Source organism: Urocitellus parryii, chromosome 13 (assembly GCF_045843805.1).
Source record: "Urocitellus parryii isolate mUroPar1 chromosome 13, mUroPar1.hap1, whole genome shotgun sequence".
NCBI lineage: Eukaryota > Metazoa > Chordata > Mammalia > Rodentia > Sciuridae > Urocitellus > Urocitellus parryii.
The window spans coordinates 67,132,796-67,152,747 of NC_135543.1; the positions used below are offsets into that span (position 1 = coordinate 67,132,796).

The window sequence follows — 19,952 nt, forward strand, 5'->3', positions numbered from 1 at the left end:
ACTGTGTTGGGTTTTGCTTTTTCCTTTCTACCCTGGTTCCATAAATACAGTTTTAGGTAGTTGTGAATACATCATCCCGTTGTGGTACAGCCGGAAGTTGATTTAAAGTTGAATTTAATTCTTCATTCAGTACAGTCACCATATTGTATTCTGGAATGATTTGATATTTTATTGTGGCATTTTCCCCACGTTTCTCCACATCCACTGTGGTTGCTGTATGTGCCTGTCTCCATAGTGTTAATTTGCTTCTTTCCTGTAGAAGTTAATGTGATCATTTTTATGCTTCTGATATTTTATTTGATGGTTTGGTTTTTCAGGCTCTATTTCCTGGAGTGAGGTTACTGGGTCAAAGAGTATGAATGTTTTACAGCTCTTGAGATATAATTGCCACCGTTTTACAGCGCTCACAGCATTATTTGAAAGTGAAGGGTTAGACCTCGGCCAACTCTTAGACTTCATCTTTGACCCCAGGTGGAGTTCATTGTTTGTCTCTGCTGGGCATGTGCACGCCCACTTTGGGGCCATTGCACTTGCCCCAGGTCTGTGTGGACGGACTCCTGGAAACCCTCTCAGGGCCTCCTCTTTCTTCAGGTCTTTATTGAAAACCACCCTGCGTTAGAAGGCTTCATCCCATTCTGGTACAGCACCTGTGGGAGTTCTTCTCCATCCCATGAATTTGTAGCCCAAGGACTGCGAAGAGTAAGCAACTGGGAGATGAGCCATGGGCAGCTGGACTCCCTCAGCATGGAGGTGGATCTGCTCTCAGTCAGTTTCTTGGAGGAAGGGTGCTAATAAACTACCTCACAGATATAAATCTGGAATATGCATACTCCTGTGTTTTTGTTCTGTACCACCACCTACAAGGTGCATGGATCTAAAGAACCAGTGGTCACCTGCCTTTTCTAGAAGTCCTGGGAGGAGAGGTGGGAGTGGTGACTCACTGTCTCCTCTCATTTTCGGGCCTGTTTATAGAGTATACAGACTTACTATTAAAAATATCTGGGAAACAGCCAGTGATTTTTAGTGATTTTAAAACACAGCACCACTCTAAATACAAAGTTCTGTGTAGTAACATTATTTAAGGTAAAGAACTTGAACTTGGAGATTACCATATCTGGAAGTGAGAGAATAAAGCTGGCCTGATTTTAGAATTTTTTTAAGCTGTACTTTTCGGTCATAGCTTGTGTTTAGTGTTTTTAGATTTAGGGATAAAACAGCATCCTCTTATTCTAAGGAAGAAAACTCAGGAAGTTATGTTTGCTTTAAATAAGTATCTTCCAATAGGCTTTCTTTGCCTCTCAGATTTCATTACAGCTAACGTTTCAATAAGATTTAGTAACCACTTGTATTATGAAAGTCACTGAGAACTGAGATTAAGTGCTGTCCAGTGGAATTTTCAGAACTGATGGAAATGTTCTATTCTTTGATATCCAGGTATTCTGTTAGGTACTGGTCATGTCACTGTCTAATGCTGTAAGTTGATTTTGAGTTTAATTTTTTCTTCAGTATAGTCATTTTAGGTTAAGGGCACATGTGTTCCTCCACAAAGGCTCTGTAGAGAGTTAATTTTCCATTGTTAACTGAATCACCTGATTTAGTATAAAAGTTTGTTCTTTAAAATACTTTATCTAGGGGCTGGGGTTGTGGCTCAGTGGTAGAGCACTTGCCTGACATGTGTGAAGCCCTGGGTTCATTCCTCAGCACCACATACAAATAAATAGATAAATGAATAAATAAATGTCCATTTACAACTAAAAAATATTTTTAAAACAATACCTTATTTATTCTCGAAACAATAGGTAAACCTTCCAGGATTTTTGTTGGAAAAATGAGCATAATAAATAGCAGAAAAGAAATCAGTGGCTTTGGACTTGAAATATTTTAGAAGAACATTTTTTTTTTTTTTCCCAGTTATTTCTGGGACTGTGGCAATTGCAGAGGACTTTCTGCTTTTCAGAGGCGTTGCTTCTCTCTTTCCTCCATGGTGTCCTAGAAATCTGAGCTGGTATGTATGCTCCACGGTAGGGATTCAATGGAAATAAAGAACATTTGGCTTACATTTTTCATCAGTAAAGTGACAGTGATTTAGAGCTAGGAGAGGGATAATATTCAGCCTTTGCTTCTTTTAAAAACCCTTCTGATTCTTGTACCTATTTGACACATTTGGTTTATTTTGAAGAAATTGTTTTGTTCGCATGGAAGACAGATGGCTTCTTTGTCTTCTATACTCTATTTTCCTTCCCTTTTCCCTCCCTCGTTCTGTTTCCCTCTCTTCCTTCTTTCAGAATAGTATCATGGGTCATCCTGCTCTGTATATTTTCAAGCAGGGTGATCTTTGAACTTCACAAAATGGAAACTTAACTTGCAGTCTAGATTGGGATCATAAGTTACTGACAGGAGGTGACTTGAATCTGATTTCCCACAGAGACTTTCTGTCGGAGCAGTGGACTTTTTGACTATTTGGCTTTTTTGGATAGTCTGTAATTTTCCAGCTTCTGTACAGACATGTCTGCTGTTGAACATTGTGCTGCAAGTTTTACCACATCTGATGAAGTTTTCTTCCCTGTGCAGGTTGCACAGAGCATTGAGGATCACCATCAAGAAGTGATTGGTTTCTGCAGAGAGAACGGTTTCCATGGCTTGGTGGCCTACGACTCCGATTATGCACTGTGCAACATCCCCTACTACTTCAGTGCCCATGCCCTCAAGCTGAGCCGCAACGGGAAAAGTCTCACGACAAGCCAATATCTGATGCATGAAGTTGCCAAGCAACTGGACCTGAACCCAAATCGTTTTCCTATTTTTGCTGCTCTGTTAGGTAGGTGGAACATTGTGAAAAAATATACTGTGAGCATTCTGATCTTTGAAATATTTCAGCGCTTGAATCATTTGGTTGTATATCTTAAATTTAAAAGAACCAATGAATAGGCTCTTCCTTAGCATTCTTTACTTCAGATTTTTTGGCATGACTGACAAAGGGGTATTTTTGTTCTTAAGAAATCATTTACGTGGGCTGAGGATATAGCCTTGCATGCATAAGGCACTGGTTTCAATCCCTAGCACCACAAAAAAAAAAAAAAAAAAAAAAAGAAAAAGAAAAAAAGAATTCATTTAATGTAGTGTTCTATCTGGGATGAAAACTTACTTTGTGAATAAATTTAAAAGTTTTGGGAAAATAACATTTTTTAATTACAGGTATGCCTACTATGAATATTAGGGCATTTAAGCCTTTGGCATAAATTATGTTAATAATAGAGGAAAATATGCCATGCAGTTAGCACTGTTATGTTCTCCACCATCTTTAGGATACTCACTACTTAAAAGAAAAACAATTGCCTTAAAAGGAAGAATAAAAATTAAGTAAATTTATAAATTAAAATTCCTTTGGGAGAACTACTTATGTTATAATCAATAAATGTTGAAATCTGTTTTTTTTTTAATATTTATTTTTTAGTTTTAGGTGGACACAATATCTTTATTTTACATTTATGTGGTGCTGAGGATTGAACCCAGTGTCTTGTGCATGCTAAGCGAATACTCTACCACTGAGCTACAACCCAAGCCCGAAATCTTGTTTTAACTAAGATTTTATATATTAATTTCTTTCCCTTAATAAGTTTCCAAGAGTAATATTTATTCTTTGACTTTGTGTGGTTATTGTTTTTCTTATCTCTTCTGTCAATTATTTTTCTGTGCTTGCTGTGTGTATGTCTCAAGCTCTAATTTGCAGAATGTGTAATAATTGTTTCCACATATAAAGTATATTTAGGAGTGAGGCACTCTTGTGATTAGACTTCCTAATTCTGATGGGACTTGGGGCTTTTTTGGGCACATGGGAGAGACCTTTTGGAAACTTCATGATCTTTTAGTTTGTATTCTATAGAGGTTAGCAGACTAATGTGGGCTGCTTTTTGAGAGGGAAATTACATTGCAGAATTCATAGAAATTTCTAGTTGTCAGAAAGATTTCCAAAACAGTTTTAAGTTTTATTATATAATGGCCAATCAACAAAATTCTGATTTCGCAAGTTTGTTTATGTGGATCTAATTTCAAATGTAAATTTTTAGAGAACTTGTGACTTTTGGGATTTGAAGGTTTAAAACTAATCTAAGTGTGTTTGCAAATATTAAAATACAAAAGGATACTTCCTTTGATGTTAAAAGTGAGTATATGGGTAGCACATTTTATGAAAAGTTCTGTATTTGCTTAGGTTATGAAGAATGACTTCTGTATGTTAGTGAACTTTCAAAGGTTATGAAAATTGCATGTTCATAGAACATGTATACCTGAACTAATTTGAAATGTGAAGGATACTTTTATTATCTTATTTAAGAAATGTTGAATATGTTTTTTTGGGAGGTAATGCCAGCTTATACTTTTCTAGCTAACTACGTTGTGAACTTTCAAAATAAATGAAAATCAATAATAATATTTCACCTAATTAATTTGAGTCTTGGAGTCTCTTCAGAAAGTTTAGGCAAGTTACAGGTTAAACTCTAAATTTTAAGAGTGAGGTTTTCTATTTTATTTTATTTTTAAAAAAATTTTTTAGTTGTCAATGGACCTTTTTTTTTTTTTTAAATTTATCCAATGCTGAGAATCGAACCCAATGCCTCACTCATGCTAGGCAAGTGCTCTACCACTGAGCCACAACCCCAGCCCGAGGTTTTCTATTTTAGAAAAGAGAAGGCTCATTTTTCTTTTTTCCTCCCATAATAGAAAGTTTATACTTTGGTTTTAGGAAAGTTGAGTGTAGTAGTCATTCATATATTTAACTCAAGTTTTCACAGAGTCTGCTGTGGATGTTAGAATTGGCTTAATATTTTTTTCAATTTAAATCTTCACAAAAGACCTCTGACATTTCATGTGTCAAAGTAAAATAGTGTAGTCCAGTAACAGCAGGAAGCAACACAAAGCACAGTCAGCCTGATCAGATCAACGGGACATCCTGCTACTTCATTGCCTGTTTTATGTGGTGATGCATTTGGAATATTAAGATGTAGCAGTGTTGCATATGATCTCAGCTTGTTTTTGCTTTCTGTTAGCAGCTAATTAATGAATCTGCTGTCTTAATGTGGAGGTGATTAAGTCATGTTAGAAAAATGAAGAGTTATTTAGGAAATTGCTGTTTTTAAGTTGCATAGAGGTAACTAACCTACAGATGTTAGTGTATCAGGCATTCAAGCACTACTGGAAAAACAGTATTCCCTCAAAAATGCAGTTTGTCTCAGTTGAAAGCTATTCTTATTTGGTGACTGACAGCACTCTAGTGATAGGTGACATGGGTGAGAATTGTTTTGGGATGTGCCTTCTCACATGTAATCAGGGGTGGTGACCAATAGTCATTGACATTTGTCATTTAATTTTGCTAAGGAAGATTTTATAATTGTGCCGATTCCACATTTGACTGTTGTTCCTGAGTGCACAAAATTTTGAGCCACAGCTGTTTCTCGAAGAGATGAACACTTGGATTTGGCTGGTATTTGGCATCAGGGTATTATCAGACTGACTTTTTGCAAATTGGTATTTGTTTAACACTGGGCTGGAAAGTTGCTTAGGTTTGTAGTTCTATGCAGTCCTTAGTGTGAATGTTGTTGAAACTCTACTGGAAGTTCACATTGTACTTGAGTTGGTTGTATGTTGCTTTATGTTAAAAAGTAAAGAAATATTCTCCTTTTCTGTTTGGAAATTTTAGTGATATATTGACAAGCAAGCATGTAGTGAGTTATTTAGGCATTTCTGTGTCATTTGTTACTATTTTACGTGATTCATGTTTGTATTCTAGGAAATCACATACTACCCGATGAAGATCTGGCTTCCTTTCATTGGAGTTTACTTGGTCCAGAACATCCACTAGCCTCACTGAAGGTACAGACTTCATTTGATCTCCACCATCTATAGCAGTCAACTCTTAACTTTTGCTTTTACGCTAATATTATAAGTCACGCCCTTTATTGTAGAAGGAAATGGCAGTTAGCAGTGTCATGTTTCCCCATCTCAGGAACTGAGCAGCCTTAAAGAACAAAAAGAACAATCCTCCTTTCTTCCCTGTTTCCAACGCCTGTATGTTAGTAAATTGTCAATTCCCTGAATTCTCCTGGAGGAATGCTTTGTGTCTACTCAGAAGGAAATCTTTGAGCTAAAGTTTCTGAATATTAATTTTTTTACTTGCAATATGCACTTTCAACAAGTGTTATATCTGCTACTCATATCAATGTCTTTTAGTATAGTCTGAGAAATTTCATAGCTTTCTTACCAATTTTCTGCAGTTATAAAACAGTATAATTTAATGCTTATTGGATGATAAGGGAGACCCAAATTCATTAGAGAACTGGTTCATTTGTACTTTTTTTTAAATTAACGATATATTTTCTTACCTTTCTTTCAGTTTTCTCCCTGTTTGTGATAGTAGTGAGCATCAGACAAGAGGTACTTCACTCTGGTTTTCTGAAGTGAGGCAGTTCATGTGTTGATGTGAGCTCATAGTGAAGAGTGGGATTGGTAGAGCCACCGGGGCACTTCATCTTGCTCTCGCTGGTGATCCTGCGATTGTAGTTGTCACTTGTTGGGTGTAAGTGCCTTGGAGTTAGGAAGACAGGTCGGTGGGCCTTATGTCTGTTTCTAGCTCTGAAACTAACTATCTGGTCTAGGCAAGGAGCGTGGAAATGAATGTTTTCTACTGGCGGACTTTCTTGCGAAGTTCTTAGTTCTTCAGAATGGCCCTCTCTCTATAAACAGTTTTCATTGGTGTTGACTTCAAATTGGAGTTTTTCTTCCTATACTTTCATTTATACTTAACTGTTGATTCCTGAAGTTTCAAGCATACTCTGTCTGCTACAGCTTTCATTTTGTTCCTTTTTCATCTTTTGTTGGTGTTTGGTGTGCTGCAGAACATTCTCCCTTTAATTTTTTTTTTTTTTTTTGGTTATAGATGGTCATAATACCTTTATTTTGTTTATTTAGTTTTTTTTTTCCAAATGTGGAGCTGGGGATCGAACCCAGTGCCTCACACATGCTAGGCAAGCGCTCTACCACTGAGCCACTACCCCAGCCTATGTTCTTCTTTTTACTCTAATAGTTTTAGGTTCAAACTGTTTTCAACTTGTGTTTGAAAGTTGGCTTTCCCGCCCCTCTTATTAGAAATCACTTGTTTTCTTTTTTCTTTCTTTCTTTCTTTTTTTTTTTTTTTTAATCTTTTTTGGTCCTTGAAGGAAAAAAGTTTCTATTTGTTATGGGCAGTAGAATCCCTCCCATATGTTCTTAGGATTGAAGTGGTAGGGTCTGAAGTGTTGCCCCTCAGCTCTCCGGGATACCACGGCTGACCTGCAGACTGGGAGAGTGCAGTCTGTAATCAGTGGTGCTTCAGAGAGCTGCACCCATGCGCATTGAGGCTGGTAAGCACTGTGTTTTTACAAGTGGAGATACTCGTGGAGGCTTGCTTCTCTCTCTCTCTCTCTTTTTTTAATCTTTTATTGATCTCATTTTTTTTAAATACACGACAGCAGTGGAATGCTTACAATTCTTATTACACATATAGAGCACAATTTGTCATATCTCTGTATATAAAATATATTCACGCCTATTTATGCCTCTATACATGTACTTTGGGGTTTTTTTGCATTACAATTCTTAATACACATATATACCACAATTTTTCATATCTCTGTATATAAAGTATGTTGACACCCAATTCAAGTCTTCAATTTTGGCTCAATAATTGTTGGTATCTTGCAATAAAGTGTGTGTGTGTATGTGTGTGTGTGTGTGTGTGTGTGTGTGTGTGTGTGTGTGTGTGTGTATCTTAGGGTTTAGGTATGAAGCACCCCCGCAAAGTTCCCAAGCCAGTGCAGAAATATTTAAGAGGTGAAATAATTGTATTATGAGAGCTGTAACTTAGTCACTTGATCCTAGTTTGAATGGGCTAAGCTGGGTAGTGACTGCAGGCAGGTGGGGTGTGGCTGGAGGAGGTGAGACAATGGGGCTCATCTTCCCTGTGGCTCCTCTGCTTTTTGGCCAGGGAGAACAGCAGTGCTCCTCCACCACACCCTTCTGCCATGAGGATCTCCCTCACCTTGAACCCAGAGCAATGGAGTTGGCATTCCATGGACTAACCTTCTGAATACATGAGCCAAAATAAACTTTTCCTTTTGTAAATTGTCTTGTCGGGTATTTTTGTTACAGCAACTCTGGAGACGAGGCATGTTTGAAGCCAGCCTCAGCAACTTAGCGAGACTTTGACTCAAAATAAGACATTAAAAAAAAAAGAAAAAGGCTAGAGATATAGTTCAGTGGTGAAGTGCCCCTGGGATAAATCCCCAGGAAACCCCCACTTAAAATAAACCAAAATAAAAAGCTTTGTTTTCACTCAGACTGGAATCAAATTGTAGATACTAAAATGCTCCACCTATGGAGACTTTGGCTTGCATTTCCACCACCTAAAAATAAAGACGTTCTTTCATTCATTTTGCTATTTATTGCATCAGTTGAATTATTAATAATTCCCTAGAACCGTGAATTTGAATATTAAATCCATGTTCAAATTTTTTCAGTTGTTCTCCAAAAGTTATTTATGGTCGTGGTGTATTTTTTTTTTTTAAGTCAGGATCCTGTCAAGTGTAATTGTAATTGTGTGTATTTTTGAAATTAGCTGGGTATTTTAATGACAAAATGGAGCAGTGGTTCAAAGAAACTTTTCCAGTTACTTGATAAGTTGTAGGATTTTTAGTCACATTCTGAAATACAAGCACTCTGGCTTTGAGATGATTTTAGAAATTGCATTTCTTGCCACTTCTGTGTTTTGACCTTTTTTGGGGGTGGGGAAGGGCTACCAGGAATTGACCCAGAGGCACTCAACCACTGAGCCACATCCCCAGCCCTATTTTGTATTTTATTTAGAGACAGGGTCTCACTGAGTTGCTTACTACCTCGCTTTTACTGAGACTGGCTTTGAACTCGTGATTTTCCTGCCTCAGCCTCCCAAGCCACTGGGATTACAGGCATGTGCCACTGCACCCGGCTCATGTTTTGACCTTTTATACATACACACTTTATGTGTGCAACATCATTTTGGTCATCTTAATGTAGATGGAGGGAGTTAGATGAGATTTTTTTTCCACCACGAGCATTACTGGTGTGCAGAATTGCATATATCCCATCTGGTATTTTAGCTATTTTTTTCTGTCAGTTATAAAATATATCTTTTGAAAATTTATATAGTTGCTTATATTCATAATATTCTTGAGCATTTTAATTGGCATTTTACATTGGAGCTTTTCTTCCTGCATTTTAACTTACATTTAAAACTTTGTTGATTCCTGAAGGTATAAGCAGACTTCCTCTGCCCCATCTCTAGTTTTGTTCGTTACTATTTAAAACAGCTTTTCTGAGGCTGGAGTTATGGCTCAGCAGTAGGGCACTCGCCTCACAAGTGCAAGGCCCTGGGTTCAATCCTCAGCACCACATAAAAATGAATAAATAAAGGTATTGTGTCCAACTACAACTAAAAATATAAATATTAAAAAAATAATAAAACAGCTTTTCTTTTTCATTTCTTACTGTGTGTTACACATTAAGTGCTCTGAGTTGATTAGGTAATAAATTCATATAATACCCACCTCTGTAAACAATAATCTAACAGATTGACTTTGGAAAAATGCTACATAATGTGATAAAAGGCATGGATCAAGAAGGCTCAAACTTAAGGATGCAGAACCAGATAGCCTTAAAATTATCCTACATACCATGTTAAAAAAAAATAAACAACTAATAAAATTTCCAAGAAAATTTTGTTTTTTACCATCTGAGGGGAAAAAAAATCACAAAATACTGTAGATAGGAAGTCATCAGTGGTCTATAATTTACTTGGTTTGGAATCCTCAGTATACTGGCAACAGTGAATTTTAATTTTTTAAAAATTTGTCTTGTAGATAAGTAGCATTCTTAGACTCATCATTTGTTTATTTATTTATTTTTTTTTTTGTGGTGTGGGGATCAAACCCAGCACTTGATGCATACTGGGCATGTGCTCTACTGTGGAGCTACCCGGCTCCCACACCCAGCTCTGAGGTTCATCTTTAAACATGTCTTTTCCCACTTCACCATGTGCCTTGCCATCACTGAGCTTTCACCCAACCACGTACAACATCTGGAGGCCATGAGGTTCCTTCACTGTCTACAGCTCTGGTTCTGCTAAAAGAATGCTATGTTTACTTTGGGGCTGTATGTGCTGAAATTCTCAAAAATGATCTGAATCGATCAGGAAAGAAAGCTGAAATGTTTAAATCATTGGATAATATTTGCAGTGAGTAAAGCTGGGACCGGGAACAAATCCTATTTTGTGCTGCCCTATTAGTTAGTGAATCATGCTTATTATTGGATTGTGAATGGATGCTGGACATGTTTAGGACCCCAAATTGTGAGAAGGCAATAGGAAATAACGTGGTTATTCAAGTTTTAAGGTTTTTTCTGAGCTCATTGTAAGTATTAAGAACTGCTAGTAAGCTGGGTGTATTAGTCAGCTTTTTGTTGCTGTGACCAAAATAGCCGATAAGAACATCTTAGAGTAGGAAAAGTTTATTTGGGGTTCACAGTTTCAGAGGTTCAGTCCATGGTCAGCCGACTCCATTGCTTGGGGCCTGAGAACATTATGGCACAGGGTGTGGCGAAGGAAAGCTGCTCAGTGCCAGGGACAAGATTATAGTGTTCACCCATGCTCCACCTGCCTACAGTTACCACCCAGTGGTCCATTCAAATTATTAACTTGATTCAAGTTAATTAATATCAATTCAAATTATTAATCCATTAAGAGGATTAATCCACTGGCAATCTTACAGCCCTCATAATCTAATCATTTTAGTTTTGAATATTCCCACATTGCCTAACAAGTGTGCTTGGGGGAGACATCTTTAGATCCAAACCTTAAGAGTGGTCTTCACATTTTTAGATTTAGAGGTAAAGAATATTCCATTTGTGTTCAGGAAAATGGAAAGCCTTTTCATATAACTTATACAATTCTAGGGCAGGATCAGGTGAGGACCTTCTAAGATTTGGTAAGCTTTATAAATGAAAGAAAGAAAAATAATGTTATATATTACCCCTATTCTTCTGGAGACGGAAGGTCCCTCACTGTAGTCCTGGTGGCCCAGTGACTGGGCTAATCCTCTGAGCAGGGAGTCTGGCAGCAGCAGAAACAGCAGACTAGAGCCATTGGGTGGGGCCTGAGGGCTGGTCACCCAAACCTGAACCTGTGCTTTGTTTGCTTTAGGTAAATTACTTTCATTGGCTATAGACACTTAGAATATTTTACTTACCTGGAATAGTTGGAAATTCTATTTCTAAACAATGGGTAGATCCTCACTTTTCCTGATGCAAGGTTTATAAAGAGTCATAGACTTAAATAAGTGGAACATCCTTGTGTGTGTCTTGACTCTGTCATCATGGTGAGCCCTTGCTGTATTCACAATAATAAAAACCAGGTCTGTGTTTTGGCCTTTTGAAGAGGCGCCCAGTGCTAGTCCTACCCTGGACTGCTGTGTCCATTTGCTTGGTCTTGATGGGGTAGAATGTTCTGTAAGGGTCATGGGAGGCCTTGGGTGGACTACGGTTCCAAAAGCTGTCTGTTGGAGCTTGGGCCTGACTTCTGCTAGTGCCCGGTGGTAGGGCAGCCAGTCTGCCTGGGTAGGAAGAACAGTGGCTCGGCAGGCTCCTGAGGACCTCTGTAACCCAGCACGATGGGTGCTCCCAGAGGGTGTGAAGCTGCGGCTGCCAGCCCTGGCGCAGGGCTTCAGATAAGAATTTTTTTATTTTGGGTATTTTATTGTTTTAATTTTTAAAAAAAATATATATTTATAGTTGTTTGCTGGCTTTACTTATTTTTTTAAATTGTAATTTCTTGTTGTCTGTGGTCTTCCTGAGCCTCACTTTCTAGAATACTTGCTTCATCTGGGTGTTCCGCTGTTATTTGCAGATCACTGTTTTCATTTTACTAGTTTTCTGTTCCTGAGCTTCAGAGTGGGATCATGGCACTTCCTTTCAGAGTGGGATCATGGCACCTTTGACACCTTTAAATATATCAGATATTCTTCCTGTTTTTCAAAAACCTAACCTGAATATGGAGAAAAAATGGAGGAGGATAAGATGAGGTGGTTTGGCTAACCCTTCTGGTCTTATTAGTTGCTCTTTATAGTTTTTATATTTCTTTGCTATTTTTACTGTCATTTGAAGTCTGATAGTAGCTCAGGTCCATCTCTTGAGGCTTCTCAGATGGATGCCCTGGGTGCCGTAACCCCTGCTGCCAGCACTGCAGTTGCAGCCTAGTGCCTGCTGTGCCTGACCCTTGTGCAAGGAGCAGTGGCTGGAGGAGCCTGTGGTCTCAGGCACTGTATGGAGGCACCTTTTGTCCTAGAAGAGCTGCTGTCAGGCACTTGGAGGCATCATTGTGATGCATAAGGGAACATCTTTGTGGGAGATAGGTTGGTGAGCATGTGGCTTCATCTTTCTGAAATCCTTTTGAAAATTAAGTTGAATATAAATTGTAAATAAATAAAAAGATGGGCTTCATTTGTTTTGCCTTTTTCGTCATAGTAGGGTGTAGTTTGACTTCATGAACCTTCTAGAGAAGGACCCATTGCTGGCTTATGAGTGTTAAGTTAACTTAATGCAGTCCCTTCCCAATAAGTCATCCTGTTGTTCAGTAAGTAAGGAGCTAAGAAAAACTTCCTAAAATCTAAGAACTTCATGAGTTTTAGAGAAAATAATGCTGAAAGACAAATAGATGAAATACTTGTCTCTTTTTGTTTTTCTTTTTACATAACTTGAATGTGGGGAAAATGGAGACAGACAAAATCAAACAACATAAAAAGAGGTGATGTGGAAATGAAAGCTACTTACAATCCAACTCCTGAGAGGCAACCAATTCTAAAAGATCTTCCAGAATTTTTAAAAATATCCTTAAGTTTTAGGTGGACACAATATCTTTAATTTTACATTTATGTGATGCTGAGGATTTAACCCAGTGCCTCATGCATGCTAGGCGAGCACTCTACCACTGAGCCACAACCCCAGCCCCGTACTTCCAGAATTTTTTAAAAAAATGTATATTCTCTTGGTAGTTGTCACTATTGTCATGCACATTAACTATGTATTCTTTTTTTTTTTTTTTTAGTACCAGGGATTGAACCCAGGGGCACTTAACCACTAAGCCATATCCCCAACCCTTTTTTGGATTTTATTTAGAGACAAGGTCTTGCTGAGTTGCTAAGTGCTAGCTGAGGCTGGCTTTGAACTCTTGATCCTCTTGCCTCTCCCTCCCGAGTCGCTGGGATTACAAGTGTATGCCACATGCCTGGCTACCTGTGTGTTCTCAGTGGTTCATGTAAACCCTTTAGAGTACAAATTGGCTGTGCCGGGCTTTTTAAGCTCTGAGGTCTTGAAAACCTGCATTTAGTAAGAAATTTATTCTTTGCTCATTTTTTATTTATATGTGGAATTGTTAAATGGAATAATTTTAAATACAAGACTAAACAAGACTGCTTTCCTTATACCTTCCAATCAGAGATTCCTTCTCTGTTCTCTGTTTAAAAATAAAGGTGAGGGCTGGGGATATGGCTCAAGCGGTAGCGCGCTCGCCTGGCATGCGTGCGGCCCAGGTTCGATCCTCAGCACCACATACAAACAAAGATGTTGTGTCTGCCAAAAGCTAAAAAATAAATATTAAAATACTCTCTTTCTCTCTCTTTAAGAAAAAAATAAAAAATCAAGGTGAAAGGCGTGCAGTTCTGAGGAATTTGCTGGAATATGTTGGGATGCAGGAGTAGCTTTTCTGATTATGTTTTAGAGGTTATGATGGGTCCTCTGTCACAATGCTGGGAAGAGAGGGACTTCATATTTCTTTTAGAATGCTCCTACATGGAGGGGGGTCAGACTTCTTTGTGGTCCTCTTCTTGCAGTAGATGGCTGGCTAGTATGGGCAGGGCCCCCAGAAGGAGACCTGCTCAGTCTGAGTGGGTCTGAGACGTGGTGGGCGAGTGGAGCACTGGGGTTGAGGAGTGAACGCAGGACCTCAGGAACGCTCGGCAAGCGAGTTCAGCTCTTCTGAGGCCCCTGGAAGAGACGGAGGAATCATTACGCTGGAATGTTCTGGTTTTATTTTGAATAAGTCGCATAACATCAGTCTTAAAAATAACCGTGTAAACATTTTCCAGCTCATTTCCTACCCTTCAAGGCTGAGGCCTCTGCCCTGTACCTCACCTGCCTCTGGCACTTCCTGCTCAGAATACCCACTTGGCTCTGAATGTCATCACAGCACTGCTTCCTTATCCCTGTCCCGCACTGCCCCTTGTCCCAGGTGGGTGACAGGTTCTGCCCTCACCTGCCAACCACACGTCAGAGGCTCCAGGGCGGCTCTCAGCCTGGAGGAGGTCACTTTTCTTGCTACCCGACCACATGTTGATCCCAGCAGCTCCAGGCCTGAGTGTGTGTGCCCTCTGGCTTCATGCCTCTGCCCCCCGGCCTTATCCAGGTTGGCTTCCCTTCCTCATCTTTTTGCCGTGTCTGGGAGACACTGGCCTCTCTGTCTTTGGCATGAACTCTCTTCATCTTTACTGGGACCCGCAGCCTACAGGTTGTTTTTGCCTCAGCTTTCTTTAGTGGAGTCCCTTCTTCTCCTTGCCCGGACACTGGGTGCTCCCACAGCTACTACTAGAGTAATCCTCTCCCTCTTTGTTTTCAGTAAAGCTTTATCGAGATATATTGTTCACATACCATAAAATCCCAGGACTTCAAACAATTTAATGGTTTTTAGAATTCAGAGATATGCAATCATTATCCATATCTAATTTTAGAATATTTTTGTTTCCCTCAAAAGGAACCATATACTCAATAGTGTTCTTTTTCTCCCCCCCAACCCCATGGCAAACACTAGCATACTTCTGACTCTGTGGCTCATCTATTCTGGACATTTCATTATAAATAGAATCACATAATATGTGGTGTTCATGTCACGTTTCTTTCACTTGGCATAGTGCTTTCAGTTCCTCCTTGTGGCATATCTCGGCCCTGCATTCCTTTTTATGACTGAGTAACATTCTGTTTTATGGATATGCCACAGTTTATCCATGGGCATATCCATGCCCATGCTGATGGGCATTCCAGTCATTTCTACTATGGGGTGATTCTAAACAATGCTGCTGTGAACATGTGTGCACAAACTTTTGTGTGTTATGTTTTCAGTTCTCTTGGGTGTAGACCTAGAACTGACTTGCCTGGGTCACGTGGAAATACTGTGTTTAATGTTTTGAAGAACCACCATTCTGTTCTCCACAGCAACTGCACAGTTTACCTTCCCTCCAGCAATGGGTGAAGGTTCTGATTTCTCAACATCTGTGCCAACACTTGTTATTGTCTGCTGTTTTATTTTAGCCACCTGCTGAGTTCAGTGAGATTTCTCATTTTGGTTTTGATATGTATTTCTCTGATGACAGTCATGTTGAGCTATTGTGTTTAGTGGTCATTTCTCTTTGGATAATGCCTATTCAGATTCTTGGCCTACTTTTAAAGAGAGTTATTTGTCTTTTTATCATTGAGTTGTAAGAATTTTTAATACATTCCAGATGCAAGTCTTTTATCAGATATATGATTTGCAAATATTTTCTCTCCTCCCATGGTTTTATTTTCTTGCTGGTGTCCTCTGATAGCTCTCAGACTTGAGCTCTCTCAGCATACACTTACACTGCTTGTGAGTCTATCACTCACTTGTCCTCACTTTGTCATTCCCTGCTCCCCTGGCCCTTTAAACAGTGCTTGAGGGCCCAAGTCCTCTGGGTTGCATTGTTCCTGGTCCTCTGGTACTCCACTGTAGCACTGTCCTTAGAGCCATCAGCTGGTTTTTGTCTTCACCTGGAAGGATGCTCTTGGTATCCTAAACCTGAATCTCCTTCATTTCTCTTCGGCCTCCATTGCTGACAGAGGTGACACTTGGTGCTGGCTTTCTAGAGCCTCACTGGCCTCCTGGTAGAGCATCTTAAACTGGCTACACCACATGGCCTGTCTTACCTGCCTGCCCGGAGTCTCGACCCGCGCAAGTGCCAGTCTGTGCCCTCTGCTCGCAGAGAAGCTCACTCGAGCAGGTGGATGCCACTGTGAAGATGAAAGAAGGGTCCAAGTGGATGAAGAGATGAACTGTGTTCAGGGGTCAGGTGACTCTGGTATGAAGATGTCCCTTCTTCCCAATCATATCCCAGCAGGAGTTTCTATAGACACTGAAAACATGCTGATTTTAAAATTCATGTGGAATGTCAAAGGACAGGGATAGCAGCACTTTTCAAAAGGAAGAACAAATTTGGATGGCTTAATACTACCAAATTTCACTCTGAGGCTACCATAATAATTCTGGCTGGTCGTATAGATCAGGGTACCAGATTAGAGTCCAGAAGTAGACCCAGGTATAAATCAATGGTCAGTTAAGTGGGGAAAGAATAATTTTTACAACAAATGGATATCTATATGCAAAAATAAAAAGAATGCAGAAATTAACTATAGGAAAATGTAACAAAATCTTTACGACTTTGAGTCACACAAAGATTTCTTAGTTAAAAATAAAAAGCAGTGGAGGGGAAGTTAGGGGGCATGGGGTTATTGACAGTGGTGGAATGTGATGATCACTATTATCCAAAGTATAGGAACAAAGACACGAATTGGTGTGAATATGCTGTGTATACAACCAGAGATATGAAAAATTGTACTCCATATGTGTAGTAGGAATTGTAATCATTCTGCTGTCATATATAAATTTAAAAAAAATGAAAAGCAAACAACAGAGAAACTATTTGCAGAATAGAATGTCTCTGAAAAAGTACTTATATCCAAAATATAAGAAGAATGATACAATGAGAAGTCAGCCCAATAACAGATGGGCACAGACTTTGAGCAGGCATTTTAGAAAATGTTCAATAATTACACAAAGAAATACTTCACATAGCTGAGGGAATGCAAATTAAAGCCACCATGAGATATCACAACTAACAACCAATGGACTGAGTGAAAGAGACTAATAATGCAGACGTTATGGAGGACCTGAGCAAGTGCAGATTTCTCTGTGCTGTGGAGTGGAGAACTCGAGGAAAGGCCAGTTGGAAAAGGGCTTGGCGATTGTTTATTATAAGTTTCCACATACCCTTGCCATATATCCAACAGTCTCACTCCTCAATATTTACCCTGAAGAATCGAAAGACCATGTTTTCACAGAGACTTGTGTCTGAATGTTCATAGCATCTTTATTCATTATAACCAGATTCTGGAGTTAGCCCGAGCATCTGTCAGCTGGTGAATGGATGGATAAATAGCAATAAATGGAACCCACTACTGATCTTGAAATATGCATGAATTTCAGGAGCATTATTTTCAATGAAAAGTCAAACCCAAAGGAAATCTATATGACTGCCTTTATATAAAATTCTAGCAAAGACAGAACTACAGTGATAGAAAGCAGAGCAGAGGTTGCCTAGGACTGGAATGGAAAGGGGTTTAAAAGTTGGCTGGGGTTGTGGCTCAGCGGTAGAATGCCCGCCTCGCACGTGCAAGACCCTGGATTCGATCCTCAGCACCACATAAAAATAAAAGAATAAAATAAAGGTATTGTGTCCAATTACAACTAAAAAATTTTTTTAAATTAAAATAAATAAAATAAATTTAAAGTTTCCAAAAGCAGAATAAAATACCAAATACCAAAAAAAAAAAAAAAAAGTAAAAGAACTTAGGAGGACCTAATAAGAGAGTTGATATGGAACTATAATCTGATTTAAGCAAAACAAGCACGTTTTTACATTTTGCACACTTATTTTTGATTTTGCTTCCTTCAGTATTTGGATTTCTAACATCAAGTTAATATTTTCTAAACATCTTTGTAAAGAAAATGTTCTTTGTTCACCATGAATTAATATGCCGTAAAGTACAGAATAGTGTAACTAAATGCATTCATCTTCCCCTATTTCAGTGTCAGTTTTAGGCCACAATTTAAAATGTACTTTATAAACATAAAAAAAAAAAAACGAGTTAGAAACTTTATAAACATTAAAAAAAAAAACGAGTTAGAAACTCGTTTATGCCCCTGGGGAAAACTGACTTGTAATGAGTTGTTATCATCTCCCACTTACTTCCTCCCCCCACTCAGCGTACACACACTCTTACGTGGGCAACTAAACAGGTTTTACCACTTCACAGGCTCACAGTTAGTCGCTTTAGTGTCCTGAACATCCAAGGATTTCAAATTTCTACCAGTATAAGAAAAAAGACTCAGGGGGCTAAACTCCATATATCCTGTCTGAGGCGAAATGCTGAGGATGAAGATTATTTAAAGACTTGATGACTTCCTGAGCCATAGGTGCTGACATCAGATTACTCATACACCCTCATTTCCAGGGGAGTTCACTGGCTCTTACATTCTTACCTGGGTGGGGGAACTAACTTAATTGTGTTAAGAAACTCATGTGTATACATGTGTTCATCTGAGTCTTGTGGCCAGCCTGATTCAGAAGTTCTTTTTCCTTAAAAATGCAATGTGGCAAGATCAGCCCTTGGACACCAAAGTGCTCAGGGTTAAGTGTGCATCGGGAGGAAAGCAGTCATCTTCACAGTAGTGAGAAAGTGGGACCATGGGAGGGAAGGGAAGGGAAGGGAAGGGAAGCCTGGCCACTGGGAAGGACCAGAGAGCAGGAAGGACCAGAGATGGCCAGCGGTGCAGCCTTTTGTTCTGGCCCCGGGTGGTTGTTTGTCCTGCTGCCTTTTGTGTTCCTAGTGCTTGCCCTCCTGTGTCAGAGCCCGGGAGCCAGGGCCAGGGAGCAGGCAGCAGGCAGCGGGGCACGCAGGAGAGGGAGGGAGCCTGGGCCGTGGCAGCCGAACCTTAGAGGCAGCGAGAAGAAGACGTGCAAAATAAATGATATTTGATGCAATGTGGATATAAGAGTGGTCCCTCTTCCCCTGATAAAGGACACTGAATGGTAGACAGGTTCAGTTTCTCGTGAGGGCATGATCACGAGGTATTCTACATAGAAGAACACTGACATTCACAGTTGTTTAAAGGAAAAAAGAACCAAAATTAAGAAAAATTTTGAATGAGAATATCTGTTCTTTAAAAAGGGAAAGTGTGGGCTGGGGATGTGGCTCAAGCGGTAGCGCACTCGCCTGGCATGCGTGCGGCCCGGGTTCGATCCTCAGCACCACATACAAACAAAGATGTTGTGTCTGCCGAGAACTAAAAAAATAAATATTAAAAATTCTCTCTCTCTCTCTCTCTCTCTCTCTCTCTCTCTCTCCTCTCCTCTCCTCTCCTCTCCTCTCCTCTCCTCTCCTCTCCTCTCTCTCTTTAAAAAAAAAAAAAAAGGGAAAGTGTGACCCAATGTAAAACTAAAACACCAATTAATATGGAAAATGCTCATTTTCTTTGTCTTGTAAAACAGACAAGGTGAGGTTTTAAGGCTATTTAGAATTGAAACGTCATCAATACAAAAATGGAACATGGTACAGTGATTTGGCCTCCTGAAGAAGTAAATGTCTGCCTAAAACAAAATGTCCATCCTGATGTATCAAAATACTGTATCTGGAAACCAACCCCCTCCCAGTCTTTCTGGGGGGCAGCTTCCCTGTAAGCCATGTGAGCAGTGGAAGCAGATTCCTGAGATTGGACCTGAGTGGGGAGGACCCTCATATCTCTGGAGAGGGACCTGCCATCTTGCCCTTGTGCAGAAGTCTTGTATTTCCATCATGTGAAAGTCAAGACCCCTTCAAGTTATTCTTTCTAATGGTGGATTTAGAAAGCTTTTAAGAGTTTTTAATCAACAATATTACAAGAAAAAGCATACTGGATTTAAATGGGCTCCTCTGAGTCCTGTGGTATGATAGGCTTGATTTAAAAGCTGGACTATGATATGGTGACATAATTTAAATGAATTCACAGCTGT

At 39.4% G+C, this 19,952-nt stretch overlaps 1 protein-coding gene across 1 annotated transcript in view; it reads left to right on the forward strand.

Annotated features, from left to right (window-relative positions):
- Fam120a (family with sequence similarity 120 member A) overlaps window positions 1-19,952 on the forward strand; it is a 100,721-nt gene that overhangs the window by 13,677 nt on the left and 67,092 nt on the right. The window contains exons 2-3 of the mRNA XM_026406929.2: window positions 2,572-2,818; window positions 5,786-5,868. Coding sequence (XP_026262714.1) covers window positions 2,572-2,818; window positions 5,786-5,868 — 330 coding nt within the window. The remainder of the gene's footprint in view (window positions 1-2,571; window positions 2,819-5,785; window positions 5,869-19,952) is intronic.